The sequence below is a fragment of the Camelus ferus genome, chromosome 3 (genome assembly GCF_009834535.1).
Source record: "Camelus ferus isolate YT-003-E chromosome 3, BCGSAC_Cfer_1.0, whole genome shotgun sequence".
Lineage (NCBI taxonomy): Eukaryota > Metazoa > Chordata > Mammalia > Artiodactyla > Camelidae > Camelus > Camelus ferus.
This window is the reverse complement of record NC_045698.1, coordinates 115,728,221-115,746,045: the sequence shown is the minus strand read 5'-3', so window position 1 is coordinate 115,746,045 and position 17,825 is coordinate 115,728,221. Positions and strand designations below refer to the sequence as shown.

Below are 17,825 nucleotides of genomic sequence, written 5' to 3'. Positions count from 1 at the left end.
ATTTTATACCTTTATCTCACATTCCTGTTTACTATGCTTTCCAATGTTACAAGTGGTGGCAGAAAGCCTCCTTATCTTGCCTGATTTCCAAGCCGGGCTTTCTGTTTAAGTGTGCTGTTAGCTGGTGTCATTTGTGCTGCCGTGTTTCAAAGTAAGGAAGAATCTCTATATTTACAGCCTGTTATGAATTTTAGATCATGAGATGAAACCTAAGCTTCTCAAATAATTTTTCAGGATATATGATGTTAAATTCTATCACACATTTTTATTCTGCATTTTTGGGGGATAATCAAAACATTTCTGTGTTTCATGCTGTTAAGATTACCCATTATTCTGATTTTCTAATGTTTCTACGGTCCATCCAACCACACATTCTTGGACTATGACTTTCATCATCATGTATTGTCCTCTTCAGACATTGTACAGTTTGCAAAATATCTTAATTCAGCTTTGGCATTTATATGTGATTGTCTATAATTTTAATTCTGCAAATTTCCCCGTAACATCTAAGTATCAATACTGTGTTATCTACAGAAAATGACTTGGACGGTGTATTTCCCTTTTCTATTCTGTTGAAGAACCTCCATGAACATGGAAATATTCAGTAAAATTGATCAATACAGCCATTAGGCTTAGGGCTTCCTCTATGAAAAGATTTCTGTTTAATTACTGGTTCCATGTCTTTCAAACATTGGGCTGAGTTTTCTATTTCATCTTGTGTCAGTTTTGATAGTTTTCCAGGAATTCGCCAAAAGTTACAACTTTCCAATTTTTTTTTCTCATAAAATGATTTGTCATCTTTTCCTCAAATAATGTTACACAAATAGATATAGCGGCCTTTTCGGATCTCTACACACTCAGACATCACTGAACACAGATACAACACCACACTGTTTTGTGGCAGCACCTAGGAGGCACACGTGGGACTGCAGCAGCCCAGCCCTAAGTCACATTCACACTCTCTTAACAAAGAAGATACATTGATTTCTCATCCTCCTCTATGAGCCAGACTGGGATGCACAGACACACACTGACCATTAGGAAATGCTTGAAATAAAAACTGTTTTACCAGTCAGACTGCTACTATGTTAAGGCCTCTTTAACGAAGCATGTTGGTACAGCATAAGCTCCCAATGCCTCTCCATTTCTAAATTTATACATCAGCCTCCAGGGAAATTCTGACACAGGATGCTCTAACTGAAGACAAAAGGAAAGCAAGGTTTGCTTTAAGGGGAATATTCCAACCTCAGAGGTGCACCGACAGGCACATGTCTACCCGTCCCTGCTCTCTGTGTACCTGGCACAGACAGCGCAACAGGGCCTGGATCTCGATGGTGCAGGCGCAGAGGACGCTTCTCCATCCTTGTGCAAGGAAGGAAGAGATTCACAGAACATCTAAAACTTTGATGATCCAAGGTTCCGCTTGAGATATTCACAAGTTGGCATGGGTAACTGAAATTTCTCCTTATTGTTGGTCCCATTGGATCCAAATATATCACGAGTGAGAGCCTACATATAGTTCTGGGTGAGCAAATCTGGAAGCTGCCAGATCATCCAGTGGGAGGAAGTTTCCATATCTCCAGCTGAGAGTCCCCTGATCTACTTCGAACCCCAAAGCCAAGGAGACTCAGAGCCCCAGACAACGAAGAAAACCAGGCAGGCGCTGGGAACATGTAACTAAGGACCAAGCATGGAAACGCCACTCAAGATGAACGAAGGCCCCTCTGCTTCCTACACTCCCACCTAATCCAGCCACCCTGGGCTCAGCCACGGGAGGAGAAACAGCAAGATGGAAAGAAGGGAGATGTGTGTGATGAAAAGAACACCAGGGACAACATGGGCTCCGATCAGACCCATCGTCTCCAAACAAGGCTACTGCCCACTCCAGTAACTGACCTGTGACGTCCAGGCGGAAGGAGACCCTCTGGCCCCCGGCCTCGCAGCTGTACTCCCCGGCGTCTGCCTTGCCCGCCTGCTGCACCACCAGCCTCCGGGTGCGGCCCGCGGCCTCCACACGCACTTTCGAGCTGGAGCTCAGCTTCTTGCCGTCCTTGTACCACGTCACCTCCGTCTGGGCCTGGGCCACCTCGCAGCTCAGCGTGGCACTGGCCCCCGCCACGGCCTGCACTTCACTGTGTGCCGGCTGCTCCTTGGCAAACACCACCGAGGGCTCTGGGGACAGGCAGGGAGGGAGGGATACACGGGGTCAAAGATACCAACTCAGTAGGTAGGCAACACTGGGGAAAGAAGACCGGGATGGGGAGGCTGCGGGGCTGGAGATTCTCCAGGCTCTGTACCAGTGCTGTGGCCAGGACAAGCCCTTGCCTGTGTCACCCACAGGTAACACCGTTTGACTATGCATTCTCCCCCCCATCACTCTGGGCTCTTCCTGGTTGGGACCCTGTAAAACCCTTCCCCTATGCACACAGGATCTGCAGGGTCTCAAGGCATGTGTTCTTCATCCCTCCTGATGGCGCCCCAGTCTTTTCCATAAGGTTATTCAGGACATTTTTCACCTTCAAGTCATGAAAGTTGCTGCACCAGGAAACAACTGCATGGGCAGGAATGTAGGGGGACAGGAAACTCCTCCAGGTCATGCGCTAGCTGTGTGGCCTGGAGAAGTGTCACTGCCTTGTCAGCAACATGTAAGACAACTTATCTACACATTCCACCAGGGCACCATGCAGTCTGTTTCAGGGGAGGACACTGTGAAAAACGTCCCGTCTGCACAAATCCTCTAGGAGAGAGCTCTGGGGTCATGATGCGTGCATTCCCAGACAGGCCAAAGCCTTTCCGACAGGATGGTGCGGGACAAGTGCACACTGGCAAAGTGGCTCCACGCTCTTATTCTCTGTCCCTGTGGGCCATCTGGTGGGAGTGAAGCTCTGCCTCCCATGGCTACCTTCTGCATTTTTCTGAGAACTCACAAAGTGAAGGACCCTTTCTGATGCTTTTGGTCATCAATGTTTGTTCTTCTGCGATGTCACCGTTTAAGGCTTTTGCCCAAATTTCGTAGCATTTTCCATCGTACGTTCATTTTTAGGAACTTTTTATATATTTAACTGCTAGAGCCCTGACAATTACGTGTGTTCTAAATACCTTCCACATCTGTGTGGTTTGCCTTTTCACTGACTTAGGCTGTCTTCTGATGAAGCGACACCTTTAGTTTTAGTGCAGTCTAATGTCACATTTTTTTTGTTACGGTTGGCACACGTGTACTCTAAGAAATCACTCTTTACCCTGAAGTAATTAAAAACATGTATATTATCATCTAAGCATTTTATGGTTCCCCCTTCTACTCTGCATGCAGTCTCTAACCCTATGGAAGCTGACTGTGTATGTTATAAGTTACTGGTCCAATCTTTCTTCTGTCTGGTTAAATGGTCCAAGTACTATTTATTAAAACCACGTTGCCTCCACTGCTTGCATGATTCCACATTTTAAAAAAAGGAGGGGGTGAGAGGGACACGTGGTCATCTGTTACATGCAGGGCTGTGTCTGCGACCACTACTCCGGTCCTTCGGGCCGTGTATCTATCTGTACATCAAGACTCGATCGTCACTGTAGCTTTATAACAGTCTTGGTATCTGATGCAGCAAACAACGCACCTTTTGGTCTTCTTCAAGAGTGTGTTGACTGTACGTGGTCTTGACAATTCGCTTGTCACTTTTCAAAACCTCCACCAAACAAATATTTGTTTGGATTTTAATTGGTATTGAACATTTTTGATTCCCCCACGATTTCTACCCAACTATTTAGGCCTTCTTGCCTGTCTCTCAAAACTTTTTAATAACTTCCTCCCACAGAGCCTTTCAGCACCTTTTTATTAGGCTTGGAATTAGAAAGTGATTTTTGGACACTACTGGAACTCTTAAAATTTCATTTTCCAGATGTTTGTTGCTACTATGAGAACACAGAAGTGTTTTCTTCATACTGATTTTTTTTACCCAGTAATCTTTCTCAACTATCATATTAAGTCTCATAATTTATCTTTTTGGATAAACCATATCATCTGCAAATTCCACTTTTGTGTTTTTCACACTTTGATATCTTTCATTTGATCTTCCTCTGAACTGTGCTGTACACTGTGGGAGAAAAGCAGTGACAGTTGGCTTGTCTGTTTCCCCATCTCACAGGCAAAGCTTTCAAGCTTTCGCTTTTTCGTGTGCGATTAGCTGGTTTGTCTGCGGCATCATTTATCAAATTAAGAAAGAATGATTTTATCTATAATTTGTGAAGAATTTTATGTGGTTGATGCTAACTTTATTAAACATTTCTTCTGTATTGAGACTGCTAAATTTTACCTACTATTTTACTCTGCGTTTGCTGAGGAAATCACTTTGTTTTTCCTTTCCACCTGCTCACGTCACTGCATTATACTGCTTTGCTTATGCTCCCAGTGTTTACGCAGCCTTGCATTTCTGGACTATGACTTTCATCACAGTGTGCTGTCAATGTTCCTCCTGATACATGGCTCAATTGATTTCGATAATATGTTATTTCAGATTTTGGCCTCGGTATCCATAATAGATTGGTCTGTAATTTTAATTCTTATTACTGTCTTTGTCAGATATTGGTATCAATGTTACGCTGGCTATAGGAAAGAAACCACAGTGTGTCTCCTTTTTCTATTTTCTAGATGAAACCCTTTGGATACGGATTTTCTTTCCAAAGGACTTCATATAATTCACCACTGGAGTCACTGGGCTTAGATCTTTCTCTATGAGAAGATTTATTATTATGGTTCCAGTTACTTAAAAGGTTATAGGACAATCGGAGTTGTCGAATGCTTCTTGTGTCACTTTTTACAGAATTTTCTAAGAATTTGATCAATTTGTCAAGCCTTTCCTATTTATTGCCAGGAAATAATTTGTCATATTCTCCTAAAATACCATTTTTAAAGATATATAATACATTTCTAATATCTATATACACCTAAAAACCACCGAATGCAGATACAATACCAAACTGCCCCGTGGTGGCACCGAGAAGTCAGTGTGTGACTACAGCCCACATTTATTTGGTATTAGGACTCTCTCTCCTAACAAAAGGAAAATACACTTACTTCTCATCCTTCTCTACAACCAGCCAGGGAGACACAGACACACACTGACCATTAGGAAATGCTATGAAATAAACACTGCTTTACCAGCCAGGGGCTGTTACTGCAGTAACTGGTCTTTAACAAGGCACGCTGGCACAGGAGAAGCTGCCACGCCTCTACACGTCTGAATCTATAAACCAGACTCCGAGAGGAGCTCTGACATTGGATGTTCTAACAGAAGACAAAAAGAAAACAATACTTGCTTTAAGAAGAGAGTTCCAGACCTCACATGTGCAAATCCCAGGCACCTGTCTGCCAATCCTCGGGGGTCTCTTTACTCTGCACACGCATTGCAAGAAAAATGGGTCTAAATTTTGCTACGTGTAGGTGCACAGATAACTTCTGTGTCTGTGTGCAAGGAGGAAAGGGTGTCCAGAACTGAAACTTTGACAATCCAGTCTTGAGGTAAATCCAAATACAACTGTGTGGCAGAAACATCCCCTTATCCTGGTTTAATGAAATTCAAACATCTCTTCCTAGTGTGAACCCACATGAGTGGCTGGGTGAGGGCATCTGGGAGCAGCCAGTACACTCTGGAGCACATACCTGCAGCTGAAAGACATCTGGTCTACCTCAGACTCCAAGTAAGACAGCACCAGACATCCAGGCACCAAAGAATACCCAGTAGGTTCTGGGAAGAGGCTGGGAACTTCTGACTGTGCATTACTGTGTATAAACATCTCCCGGGGTTTACAGGAACACCTTTCTCTCTTTTGTTCCCACCCTGTTCACTCAGCCTCTCTTGGCCCAGCCATGGGTTTGAAAATGGGAGGTGGGAGGACAGAAGGCTTGGAGAGATGAAGTCTAGTGGAAAGAGAACTGGGTCTGTCAAGGGTGCAAGCCAGTCCCATCAGCTCCACACCAGGCTAAGTTACTACCTCCTAGAACTGACCTGTGATGCCGAGGTGGAAGGAGACCTTCTGGCCCCCAGCCTCGCAGCTGTACTCCCCGGCGTCCGCCTTGCCCGCCTGCTGCACCACCAGCTTCCGGGTGCGGCCCGCGGCCTCCACACGCACTTTGGAGCTGGAGCTCAGCTTCTTGCCGTCCTTGTACCACGTCACCTCCGTCTGGGCCTGGGCCACCTCGCAGCTCAGCGTGGCACTGGCCCCCGCCACGGCCTGCACTTCACTGCGCGCCGGCTGCTCCTTGGCAAACACCAGTGAGGGCTCTGGGCACGGAAAGGGACACACAGTGTCAGAGACACAAAACTGATACAAGCCTGTGTCACAGAGACCGAAGCTTCAGAGTTTAGTAAATTTTCTCCTTGGAGCCAGCGATGTCATGTGCCCAGTAGGGTACAGAGTTGTATTTACACACATGTCTCCTGTGTCATAACCTCAGGTGTACATTTTCTTGACGTTCTGACTCAAGAGCAATTCCTAAGGCTGAAGGAAGGTGGCCAGGGTTATTCTAGCATCTGTCACAGCTAGTTTCTTGTCTTTCCCATGTGACAGTCACCTCTTGTGGGCAGGCAGGGTTATTCACTCTTGTAACCCTAGAGCCAGGCATTCAGTATGAACACCACAACTATTCTACATTTTACCAGGTATAATTCACATGTGAAGTGTATAATTCATTTACACAGCTCAGTGAAGTTTAGGTGTACCTATCTGTCCCCATGTAACCAAAACATATCAACAAACAGAACATTTGCAGCTCCCCATCCACGACTGACCACCCTCCAAAAGTAACCGCTGTTCTGACCTCTATCACCATCCATTACTTTTGCTTGTTCTTTGATTTCACATGAATGGAGTTATACATTATATACCCTCTGGGTCTGTTTTCTTTCACTCAACACAACGTCTATAAGATCTGTCCGTGGTGCTGCATGTGGCAGTAGCCTGTTCTTTCGTATTGATGTATGGGATTCTGTCATATGAGCACCACAGTTTATTTTTCCTTTTTCTCCTGTGGTTCATTTGGGTTGTTTCCAATATGGAGATACGATGTGCAAAGTTGCTGTGAGCATTCCGTTATGTATCTTTTAGGGCACAAAGAACTGTTGGCACATAGGAGCATCTGCTTTGGGCTTTTTGCCAAAGTGGTTGTACCAACTTACACTCCCACCAGCAGTGTGTCAGAGTCCCAGGTCTCCACATCCTTCACAACAGCTGGTATCATCAATGTTTAATACTTGTATATGTCCCATTAAAGTGAAATTAATACCTACAGGGTTTCAGAGATTCCATGCTGTAGATGCAGTCATTCATTCATTCATTCATTCAATCATTAACGCAACTAATTTCAATGGAAGGCCCACTATATGCAGGCACCACGGTGGTAGCTGGGAATGCTACCCTATAGCTGGAAATGGGAATAACATAATCTCCGTCCTCACAGATCTTATCTTCGATTAAGGAAAAACAGACAAACGAACATATAAATGTGACAACCACTTTTGGTCAACTAAGCGTCAACAAAGGAGGCGAGAACATACAATGGAATAAAGACAGTCTCTTCAGCAAATGGTGTTGGGAAAACTGGACAGCAGCATGTAAAACAATGAAGCTAGAACACTCCCTTACACCATACACAAAAATCAGCTCAAGATGGATCAAAAACTTAAACGTAAGACAAGATACAATAAACTTCCTAGAGGAAAATATAGGCAAAACATTATCTGACATACATCTCAAAAATTTTCTCCTAGAAGAAATAAAAGCAAGAATAAACAAATGGGACCTAATGAAACTTACAAGCTTCTGCACAGCAAAGGAAACCATAAGTAAAACAAAAAGACAACCTATGGAATGGGAAAAAATTTTTGCAAGTGAAACTGACAAAGGCTTGATCTCCAGAATATATAAGCAGCTCATACAACTCAATAAGAAAAAAATAAACAACCCAATCCAAAAATGGGCAGAAGACCTAAACAAGCAATTCTCCAAGGAAGACATACAAATGATCAATAGACACATGAAAAAGTGCTCCATATCACTAATTATCTGAGAAATGCAAATCAAAAGTACAATGAGGTATCACCTCACACCACTCAGAATGGCCATCATTCAAAAATCCACAAATTACAAATGCTGGAGAGGGTGTGGAGAAAAGGGAACCCTCCTTCACTGCTGGTGGGAATGCAGTTTGGTGCAGCCACTGTGGAAAACAGTATTGAGTTTCCTCAAAAGACTAGAAATAGACTTGCCATATGACCCAGGAATCCCACTCCTGGGCATATATCCAGAAGGAACTCTACTTCAAGATGACACCTGCACCCCAATGTTCATAGCAGCACTATTTACAATAGCCAAGACATGGAAACAGCCTAAATGTCCATCAACAGGTGACTGGATAAAGAAGATGTGGTATATTTATACAATGGAATACTACTCAGCCATAAAAACCGACAACATAACGCCATTTGCAGAAACATGGATGCTCCTGGAGAATGTCATTCTAAGTGAAGTAAGTTAGAAAGAGAAAGAAAAATACCATATGAGATCGCTCATATGTGGAATCTAAAAAACAAACAAACAAACAAACAAAGCATAAATACAAAACAGAAATAGACTTACAGACATAGAATATAAACTTGTGGTTGCTAAGGGGGAAGGGTGTGGGGAGAGATAGACTAGGATTTCAAAATTGTAGAACAGATAAACAAGATTATACTGTATAGCACAGGGAAATATATACAAGATCTTATGGTAGCTCATAGAGAAAAAAATGTGAATATATATATGTTCATCTATAACTGAAAAATTGTGCTCTACACTGGAATTTGACACAACATTGTAAAATGATTATAAATCAATAAAAAATGTTAAAAAAAAATGACAACCACGATGCAATGCTATGGTGAGTGCTATGATGAGATAAGACAGAGTGACATGCTGGAAGGGACTAACTGGTGACAGATTTGGTGGTCAGAGCAAACCTTGCTTAGGAGTGATGTTTAGGTGAAGTGCTGAGTGATGAAAGGGAGGCAGCTCTGATGAAGCTGAGGGGAGTCATTCTAACGGAAATGAGAGCTAGGGCCAGGGCTCTCCTGAAGGCACATGTACGGTGAGTAAGGAAGGTTATCAGGGAACTGCTCAGAGATACGGGCCCACAGTGGGCATCTGCTTTTCCCCTCAGGACATTGCTGCTCCTGGGTATGGCATGACAATGAAAATCTGGGCATAAGACTGCTCCTATAAAACAGGAAAGCCGATCACGCTGTGAACAGCTGGTGTGAACAGAGAGACGAAGTTAGAGAAGCCAAGCCTCCAGGGAAAAGAGACCTTGTAGAATTGAGTTCCATACTCAGCTGCTGTCCCGTCAAGACATTTGACGAGTTCCAAAGCTGCATGGGGCAGGAGTCCAAGAAGCCAAGCAGAAAACCTCTGAAAATGGGAGCAGAGTTTTCAGCATCATGCATTGCCAGAGGGACAAAGATTAGAGCTGAGTGAAAAGAGACTCACATCTATAACCCAAGACTCTGCAGAATTCTTTGGAGAATTATGCCCAGGATTAGAGGCAAACTAAAGATAGATGGCCTTGATCAAAACTGAAGTGCAGGGGGAGGGTATAGCTTAAGCGGTAGAGTGTGTGCTCAGCATGCATGAGGTCCTGGGTTCCATCCCCAGTACCTCCGTTAAAAAAAGTAATTAAATAGACCTAATTACCTCTCCCCTAAAAACAAACAAAACAAAACAAAACAAAACAAAACTGCAGTGCAGCCTTGAGCCAGTGCAGTCCTGGAATAGACTAAAGTTCTTTGTCGTTCACTCCCTCTCCAGTAAAAGAAAGGCTGATCCTGTTTTTGGAGTAAAATAACATCATCCCTGTTCAAAAGTCTTCCCTAACTATGTCCGACAGTCAACTGAAAATTTGCTGGCATGCCAAGCAAAAATGTGAACAGAAATTTCAAAAAAGGCGGTGTCAGATGATCAGTTTTGCAGCTATCAGATCAGGATACAACCATGATAATATTTTTAATGTGAAAGAAAGAAAATAGATCAAATATGAAAATTTTACTAGAGATTCTAGAATCTACAGACTCTATAAGAAGTTGAACAAATGAAAATTATAAAACTGGAAAATACAATAACTGAAAGTAAATACACCATAAAAGGGTTTGACGACACGCTAGATAAAGAAGAACAGAAGATTAGTGAATTGGAAGATAGATTGAAAGATTATATCCAAGACTAAAAAAGAGATAGAAAAAGAATTAAGAGTTAGAGAGAGAAACACATGTGAGAAACCATATTCTATGTCATTCCTCAACCATTTCCTATGGTCTTTCCTCAACCATACTCTATATTCCATGGTTAAGGAAAGACAAAAATCGACAGACTCAAAATGCTCTGCATCTGTAACCAGTATGAATACAAAGAAAACCACACCAAATTTCATTGATATGAACTGCTGAAAATCTAAATCAAAAAACAGTATCTTAAAAACAACAGGATAAGGGAAAAAATGATCCTTGTGAGAACATAATAAATCTGACAGTTGATGTTCCCCTCAAAAATATGGAATCCAGAAGACAATGGAATAAACCCTTTAAAATGCATTTTTTTAATATGGGGTGGGGGTGGTGCTAAACTATGATTTGATACCCAGAGAAAACAGCCTTGAGAATTTAGGGCAAAATAGGTATGTTTCCATACAAGCAGAAAAACACTAGAGCACCAGCAGACCTGCTAAAATACATACTAATGAGAGTTCTTTAGACAGGAAAAATAAATAATCCCAGAATACTGGGCCCAGATCCTGGCTCCGTAGTTATCTGGCTGTGTGAATTTTGGCAAGTTATGAAATTTCCTTGTGCCTTTATCTTAAATGGGAATAATCAGAATTACTGTGCCTGAGGTGGCTGTGAAGTTTACACAAGTAAAAAGACAAGAAGTACTTCATCAACTCTGGCCCTCGGCATGTAATTAATACCTGCTAGTTGCTATCTGGGAGGTTTTGTGAGAAAACAGGATTCTAGGTGGCACCTCCACAGCCCCCAAACTCCCTAATAATTAACTTAAGGAACATAAGAAGGACCTCAAGTAACCCACCTGTGACATCCATGTAGAAGACCTTCTGGTCCCTGGCCTCACCACTGTACTTCCTAGCATCCACCTTGCCCACCTGCTGCACCACCAGCCTCTGGGCGCAGCCCTTGGCCTCCATACACACTTTCAAGCTTGAACTGAGCTTCCTTCCCTCCTTGAACCTCATCATCTCTATCTGGGCCTGGGCCACCTCAAAGCTCAGCATGGCACTGGCCCCCACCTGAGCCTGTACTTCCTTACATGTTAGATGCTCCTTGGCAAACACCAACATGGGCTCAGGAAGGAACACATAGGGACATTCAAGTTTCTATAATTGGGGAAGGAGAGTCCTTCTGGATCTCAAAACCATGATGCCTTGGCCACAAGTCTGCCCTTTTCCGAGCCCTCTCAACACAGAGAACTTCACACTCAGAAAATGCACAACACAGGGAACAGGTGAGTCCTCCTAGTTCAAGAATTTTTAGGTTGGCATATGTTACAATTCAAGATCTGGCATCTATGTATCAGCTATGACCTCATACTTATCCCAACAAAGGGAGCTATAATTTGTGGCTGACACATCAAAGCATAGGTATTTTCAGGGAGAATTTCTTACGTGATGTCACCAAGAACAGGCAATAACCCTGAGCCACAGGAACACTAATATGCTATCGCAGTCTACAACTTCTAGCCGGCCAGTCACCATTGGTATTACCAAAACCTTGCCCTTGGGATCAGATGCTGTTTTTTATTAACTTACCTCATTTGTTTCACATCACATTACTCTAGGAGCCATTCTGTTACTCTAGACTAGATTTTCTTCTTTATGAAGTATATCCACTGGTAATTCTTTCAGCAAGATTTTCTGAATAGCACATTCACTCCATTTACTTTCTGAAAATGTCTTTATTTCACCTTGACTTTTGAATGATAGTTTAGCTGGATATAGAATTCTAGGTAGACAATTATTTTCCCTCAGTGATTTGGAAATTATGCCATCCTTTCTCTGCTCTTTATTGCTGTTGATAAATCTGTAGGAAAGATAACTGTCATCCCATAAATCTTTTTTTTGTTGTTGTTTCTGTTTTTAAGGTTTTTCAGATCTTCTTTTGGCTTTTGGCTTTCTGCAATTTCCTATTATGTGTTTAGCTGTGAATTTGTTTTCTTTACATTTTCCATTATTTCTTGTGAATCTTGAAGTTTAGGATTCATTTCTTTAACCATTTCTAAAACTTCTCCATATGATTTCTTTCACTACAAATGTTGTGTTTCCCACTCATGAAATTTCTTTTTTTTTTTTAATTGAAGTACAGTCTGTTACAATGTGTCAATTTCTGGTGTACAGCACAATGTCCCAGTCATGCATATACATACATATATTTGTTTCCAAATTCTTTTTCATTAAAGGTTATTACAAGATATTGAACAAAGTTCCCCACACTATACAGAAGAAACCTCATGAAATTTCATTTGTTTCTTTAAATCTGCCTGTTCTCTTTCCTAATATTTCACTTTTTCTTATGTTTTCAAATCTTCCATTTATCTCTTTAGTCATTTTAAGCAGACAATTTCAGATATTCTTTCAGATTGTTGTTCTATCATCTGAAGTTCCTGGTCTAATCTTGCTCTTATTTGTAACTTCCAACTCTCATTTATATTGAATTGTTCCCCTGGTGCTTAGATTTTTATTGTTAAAGCATCTTTGGCAGGGTTTATTTAATTGATGGTAACTAAGTATGGCCTGGGTGGTAGCTATACCCCTCCTGAGTGTCTTACTCCAGGAGTATCACTGGCCTGGAACCCCGTTTGTAGGTTAACTTCTCAGTCTGGGATCTCAATATTATAAATTCAAACTCCAATCCAGAGTGAAAAACAGTTTTCCATTTCTTTTCCCTCCCAAGCTAAGGGAGGTAGACAAGCACCTTGTAGCCTCCCTGGCTCATAGAGAGATTGCTTTTCTGGTCCATCTCTTCCTTAACGATGTGGGTCAACAAGGTTCCCAGATTTCTATAGGGGTATCAGTTCCACTTCCTCAGCTCTCTTGAACCAAAGCTCCCACTGCTTATTTGCAAGTCAAATGCAGGTACCTGGAACCAAAAACCCCACCGCAGCATCTGAGCACCAACTCATCACTCACTGCTTGTCTTCCATTCCAACTTAACTTCCAGCACCTGGAAATTTCCCTTTTTTTCCTTGCCAGTTCGATTATTAACTTACCCTGACTTTGCTACATTCTGCCCACAGAGGAAAGGCGATGTGAGGATACAGTCATCTACAAGCCAGGAAGAGAGCCCTCACAAGAAACGGACCATGCTGAAACTTTGATCTTTGACTTCAGCTTCCAGAATTGCAACAAAATAAATTTCTGTTGTTCAAGCCACACAGTTAGTGGCATTTTGTTATGGCAGCCTGAGCTGACTAATACACTGGGTAAATAAAACAGACTATACCTCTCCTCTTGAATTCTTTAAAATATGTTTCATAGTTAAAAGCAAGAACCATCACATTGTCTGATGAGGTTTTCAATGCACGTGGAGATAATAAAGAAGATAACAAACAACATAAAGGAAGGAAGACAAAAGGACCTATGTGAGTTCTACATCTCAACTGAAGTAGTAAAATATTGATTCTAAGTAAATGCTGAGGAGTTGAGTATGTTTAGTGCAATTCCTAGGGTGACGACACAATAATACATACAAATTCAGAATAGATAAATTAAAATGGAATACTAAAAACATCATGAATAACCCAAAAAAGGCAGGAAAGGTGAAAGAGAAACAAAAGGGAGAAAAAACAGAAATAAATAATAAAACGGTAGACCAGAATTCAAACAAATCAATTATTTCATTAATAAGTAATGCAGTCGAAACACGCTGATTATAAGATGGGTAAAAATGACTCAGCTTTACGATGTCCACAGGAAACTCACTTCAAATATGTGTAGGTAGATTTCCCGTCAAGATGGTGGAGTGGTAGGACCACGAGCTCACCTCTCCTCACAACTACAACGAAACCACAACTGACTGCCAGACAACCATTGAAAAAAAGACGGGAACTTAGCAAAGATCACTTTCAACTGGAAACATAAAGAGAGAACCACAGCAGGATGGTAGGAGGGGCGTGCTCATGATATAACTGGGCACCATACCCCAACAGGTGGGCAGTCCATAAGCTGAAGAATAATTAAATCAGAGAGGCCCTCCCACAGGAGTGAGAGTTCTAAGCCCCACGTCAGGCTCCCCAGCCCGGGGTTCTGGCTTTCGGAGGAGGAGATCCCAGGACATCTGATTTTGAAGGCCAGTGGGGCTTAACTCCAGGAGCCCCATGGGACTAGGGGAAACAGAACTTCACTCTCTTGGGAAGCATACATAGAATCTTGAGTCCAAAAGCAGAGGCAGTGATTTCATAGGAACCTGGGCCAGGCCTGCCTGCTGGTTTTGGAGGGTCTCCTGGGGAGACAGGGAATGGCTGCAGCTCACCCAGGGGACACAAAAGCTGGTGGTGGACATTCCAGGAGTGTTCACCTACATGAGCTTTCCTGGAGGCTGACATCTTGATTTGATCATTAGCACCAAGACCCAGCCCCACCCAACAGCCTGTAGGCTTAAAGACTGGGTAGCCTCAGGCTGAACAACATACAGGGTGGGAACACAGCCCCACCCATCAGCAGACTTCCTGAGCCACAAAGGCCTCTAGACAGAGCCTTCCCCTACCCCACCCCTCCTCCTGCCGAGGTCCAGGACCAAGCCTCACCCAACAGTGGGCAGGCACTAGTTCCTCCTGCCAGGAAATCTGCATAAGCCTCTAGTCCAGCCTCATCCACCAGGGGCAAATACCAGAAATAACAAAACAACAATCCCAAAGCCTGTGGAAGGAATCCACAAAAACAGTCCAGAATCTATATTTGGACCGGATGGACCCTGGCCCTTGGGTGACAAGACAAGAGTGTACTGCTGGGATGCATATGACGTCTCCCATAGAGGGCCATCTTTCCAAGGTCGAGAAATACAGCTAAGCTACCTAAAAATACAAACAGGAAGATAAACAATATGAAGCGGCAGAGGAATATCTCCCAGGCCAAGGCATAAGATAAAATTCCAAAAGAAGAAATAAATGATGAAGAGATAGGCAATTTATCTGAGAAAGAGTTTAAAGTAATGATGTCAAAGATGTTCAGAGACCTCAAGAGGAGGGTAGATGCACAGAGTGAAGTTTTTAGCAAAGAGTTGGAAAATATAAAGAATACCAGAGTGACTCGTAGATATAGAATATAAACTTGTTGCCAGAGGGGAGGAGGGTGGGAAGGGACAGACTGGGAGTTTGAAATTTGTAGATACTGACAGGCATATGCAGAATAGATAAACAAGACTATACTGTATAGCACAGGGAAATATATACAAGATCTTGTGGTAGCTCACAGTGAAAAATAATGTGACAATGAATATATGTATATTCCTGTATAACTGAAAAATTGTGCTCTACACTGGAAATTGATACAACATTGTAAACTGACTATAACTCAATAAAATAAAATCTAAAAACTAATAATTAATTAATTAAACAAATAAATAAACCTAATTATCTCCACCTCCCCCCAAAAAGAATAAAATACTCAGCAACAAACTTAATGAAATAAGCACAAGTACTGTACACTGAAAACTATAAAACATCATTAAAAGAAATTTAAAAGACTAAAACAAATAGAAAGTCATCTCATATTTGTGGATTAGAAGACTAATATTGTTAAGATGGCAATACTCCTCAAATTGATCTACACATTCAATGCAAAGCCCATAGAAATGCCAGCTGCCTTTTTTTTTTTTTTTTTTTGCAAAATTTGAAAAGATGATCCTAAAATCATTGTGGAAATGCAGGGGACCTCAAGTAGCCAAATCAATGTTGAAAAAAAAGTTAAAAGATTCACACTTCCCAATTTCAAAACATACCACAAAGCTCCACAAAGCTTCAGTAATCAAGACTGTGTGGTACTGACACAAGGATAGACAGGTAGACATATATGTCAATGGAATAAAATTGAATAAAAGAATCCAGAAATAAGTTCTTAATCAATGGTTAATTGATTTTCAACAAGGATGCCAAGAAAATTCAATGGTGAAAAATTCTTTTCAACAAATGGTGCTAGGACAACTGGATATCCATATGTAAAGGATGAAGCTGGACCCCTACCTCACATCATACATAAAAATCAACACAAAAATGAATCAAATACCTAAATATAAGAGCTAAAACTTAAAAAACTCTTAGGAGAAAACATAGATGTCAATCTATTTGACCTTGGATTAGGCAATGGTCTCTTAGATGTGACACCTAACACACAAGCAACCAAAGGGGATAAACTGGTCTTCATCACAATTTAAAAATTTCTGAGCATCAAAGGATACAATTAAGGAAGTGAAAGGGAGAAAACATTAGCAAATCATATATCTGATAAGGCTGTAGTATTCAGAATATATGAAGAACTCTTACAATTTGATAATTAAAAGATAAATAACAATTAAAAATAGGCAAAGGATTTAGATAGACATTTCTCCAAAGAAGATATACAAATGGTCAAATGCACATGAAAAAGTGTTCAGCACAATTGGTCATAAGAGAAATACAAATCAAACCAATCAGATACCACCTCATATCCACCAGGACGGCTGTAATCAAATAAATAAACCAAAAATAACAAGTGTTGGTAAGGATGTGGAAAAAATCGAACCTTCAAACATTGCTGTTGGAAATGCAAAATGGTGCAGCCACTCTGGAAAGCCCCTCAGGAAGTTAAACACAAAATTATTATATGACTCAGCAATTCCAAGAGAACTGAAAATATATGTTCACACAAAAGCTTATATAAGAATATTCATAGTAGCACTTTCACAACAGTCAAAAAGTGGAAACGTTTGTCCATTATCTGATGAATGGATAGACAAAAAGCGATATGTGCACACAAAGGAATATTACTTGGCCATGAAAAGGAAAGAATTATTAACACCTGCTATGGCATGGATGAACCTTGTAAACATTATGCTCAGTGAAAAAAGCAGATACAAATGACCACATCTCATATGATTCCATTGAAAGGAAATGTTCAGAAGAGTCAAATCCACAGAGACAGAAAGTGGATTAGAGGTTGCCAAGGATGGGAAAGGCAAGATGGATGCGACGAATAGTGGGATCAGGGTTGCTTTTTGGGAGTCATGAATATGTTCTAGCATTAGACTGTGGTGTGGTTGCACAACCTGTGAATATACTAAAACCCACGAAATTGCACACTGTAAAAGGATGAATTTTATGACGTGAATTACTCAGTTTTAAAAAATCAATCAGTGTAATCCTCTATATTCATAGTCTAAAGTAGAAACCCCATGATTCCATCAACAGATGCAGAATAACGCTCACCCAGGACAGTTCGGGACTGCATTCGACCTCAGGAGGCCGAGCTCCCCGTGGCGCGAGGGCTCCGCGCTCTGCTTACTGCAAGGAGGCTTAGAGAGGTGAGTCAACCAACCTTCACAAGCTGATTCGTCGCACAGCCTAGTTTTAAATCAGCTTTTACAGGTTTCCTTTTTTAAAATTTAAGTGCAGGATGAGGCTGAAATAATGAAATACCCAAATCTTCTGATACTTCTGTCTTATAAAAGGCCTCCCTAAGGCAAGTAAGTGGTGCAAAACCAGCTGCGTGTTTAAAAGTAAAAATTCTTTTTTTTTTAAAGATTATTTTTGGTTGGGGGGGTGCG

General features: G+C 41.6%; 1 protein-coding gene across 50 annotated transcripts in view; it reads right to left on the bottom strand.

Annotated features, from left to right (window-relative positions):
• The window catches only part of OBSCN (obscurin, cytoskeletal calmodulin and titin-interacting RhoGEF), a 169,429-nt gene that overhangs the window by 137,078 nt on the left and 14,526 nt on the right, over positions 1 to 17,825 (bottom strand). For 49 of the 50 annotated variants that reach the window (XM_032477303.1, XM_032477305.1, XM_032477304.1 and 46 more), the window contains exons 10-11: positions 5,997 to 6,272; positions 1,897 to 2,172 (exon numbers count right to left, since the gene is read on the bottom strand). In XM_032477303.1, the coding sequence (XP_032333194.1) occupies positions 1,897 to 2,172; positions 5,997 to 6,272 (552 nt within the window). The remainder of the gene's footprint in view (positions 1 to 1,896; positions 2,173 to 5,996; positions 6,273 to 17,825) is intronic. The other variant, XM_032477324.1, reaches the window with a different exon arrangement.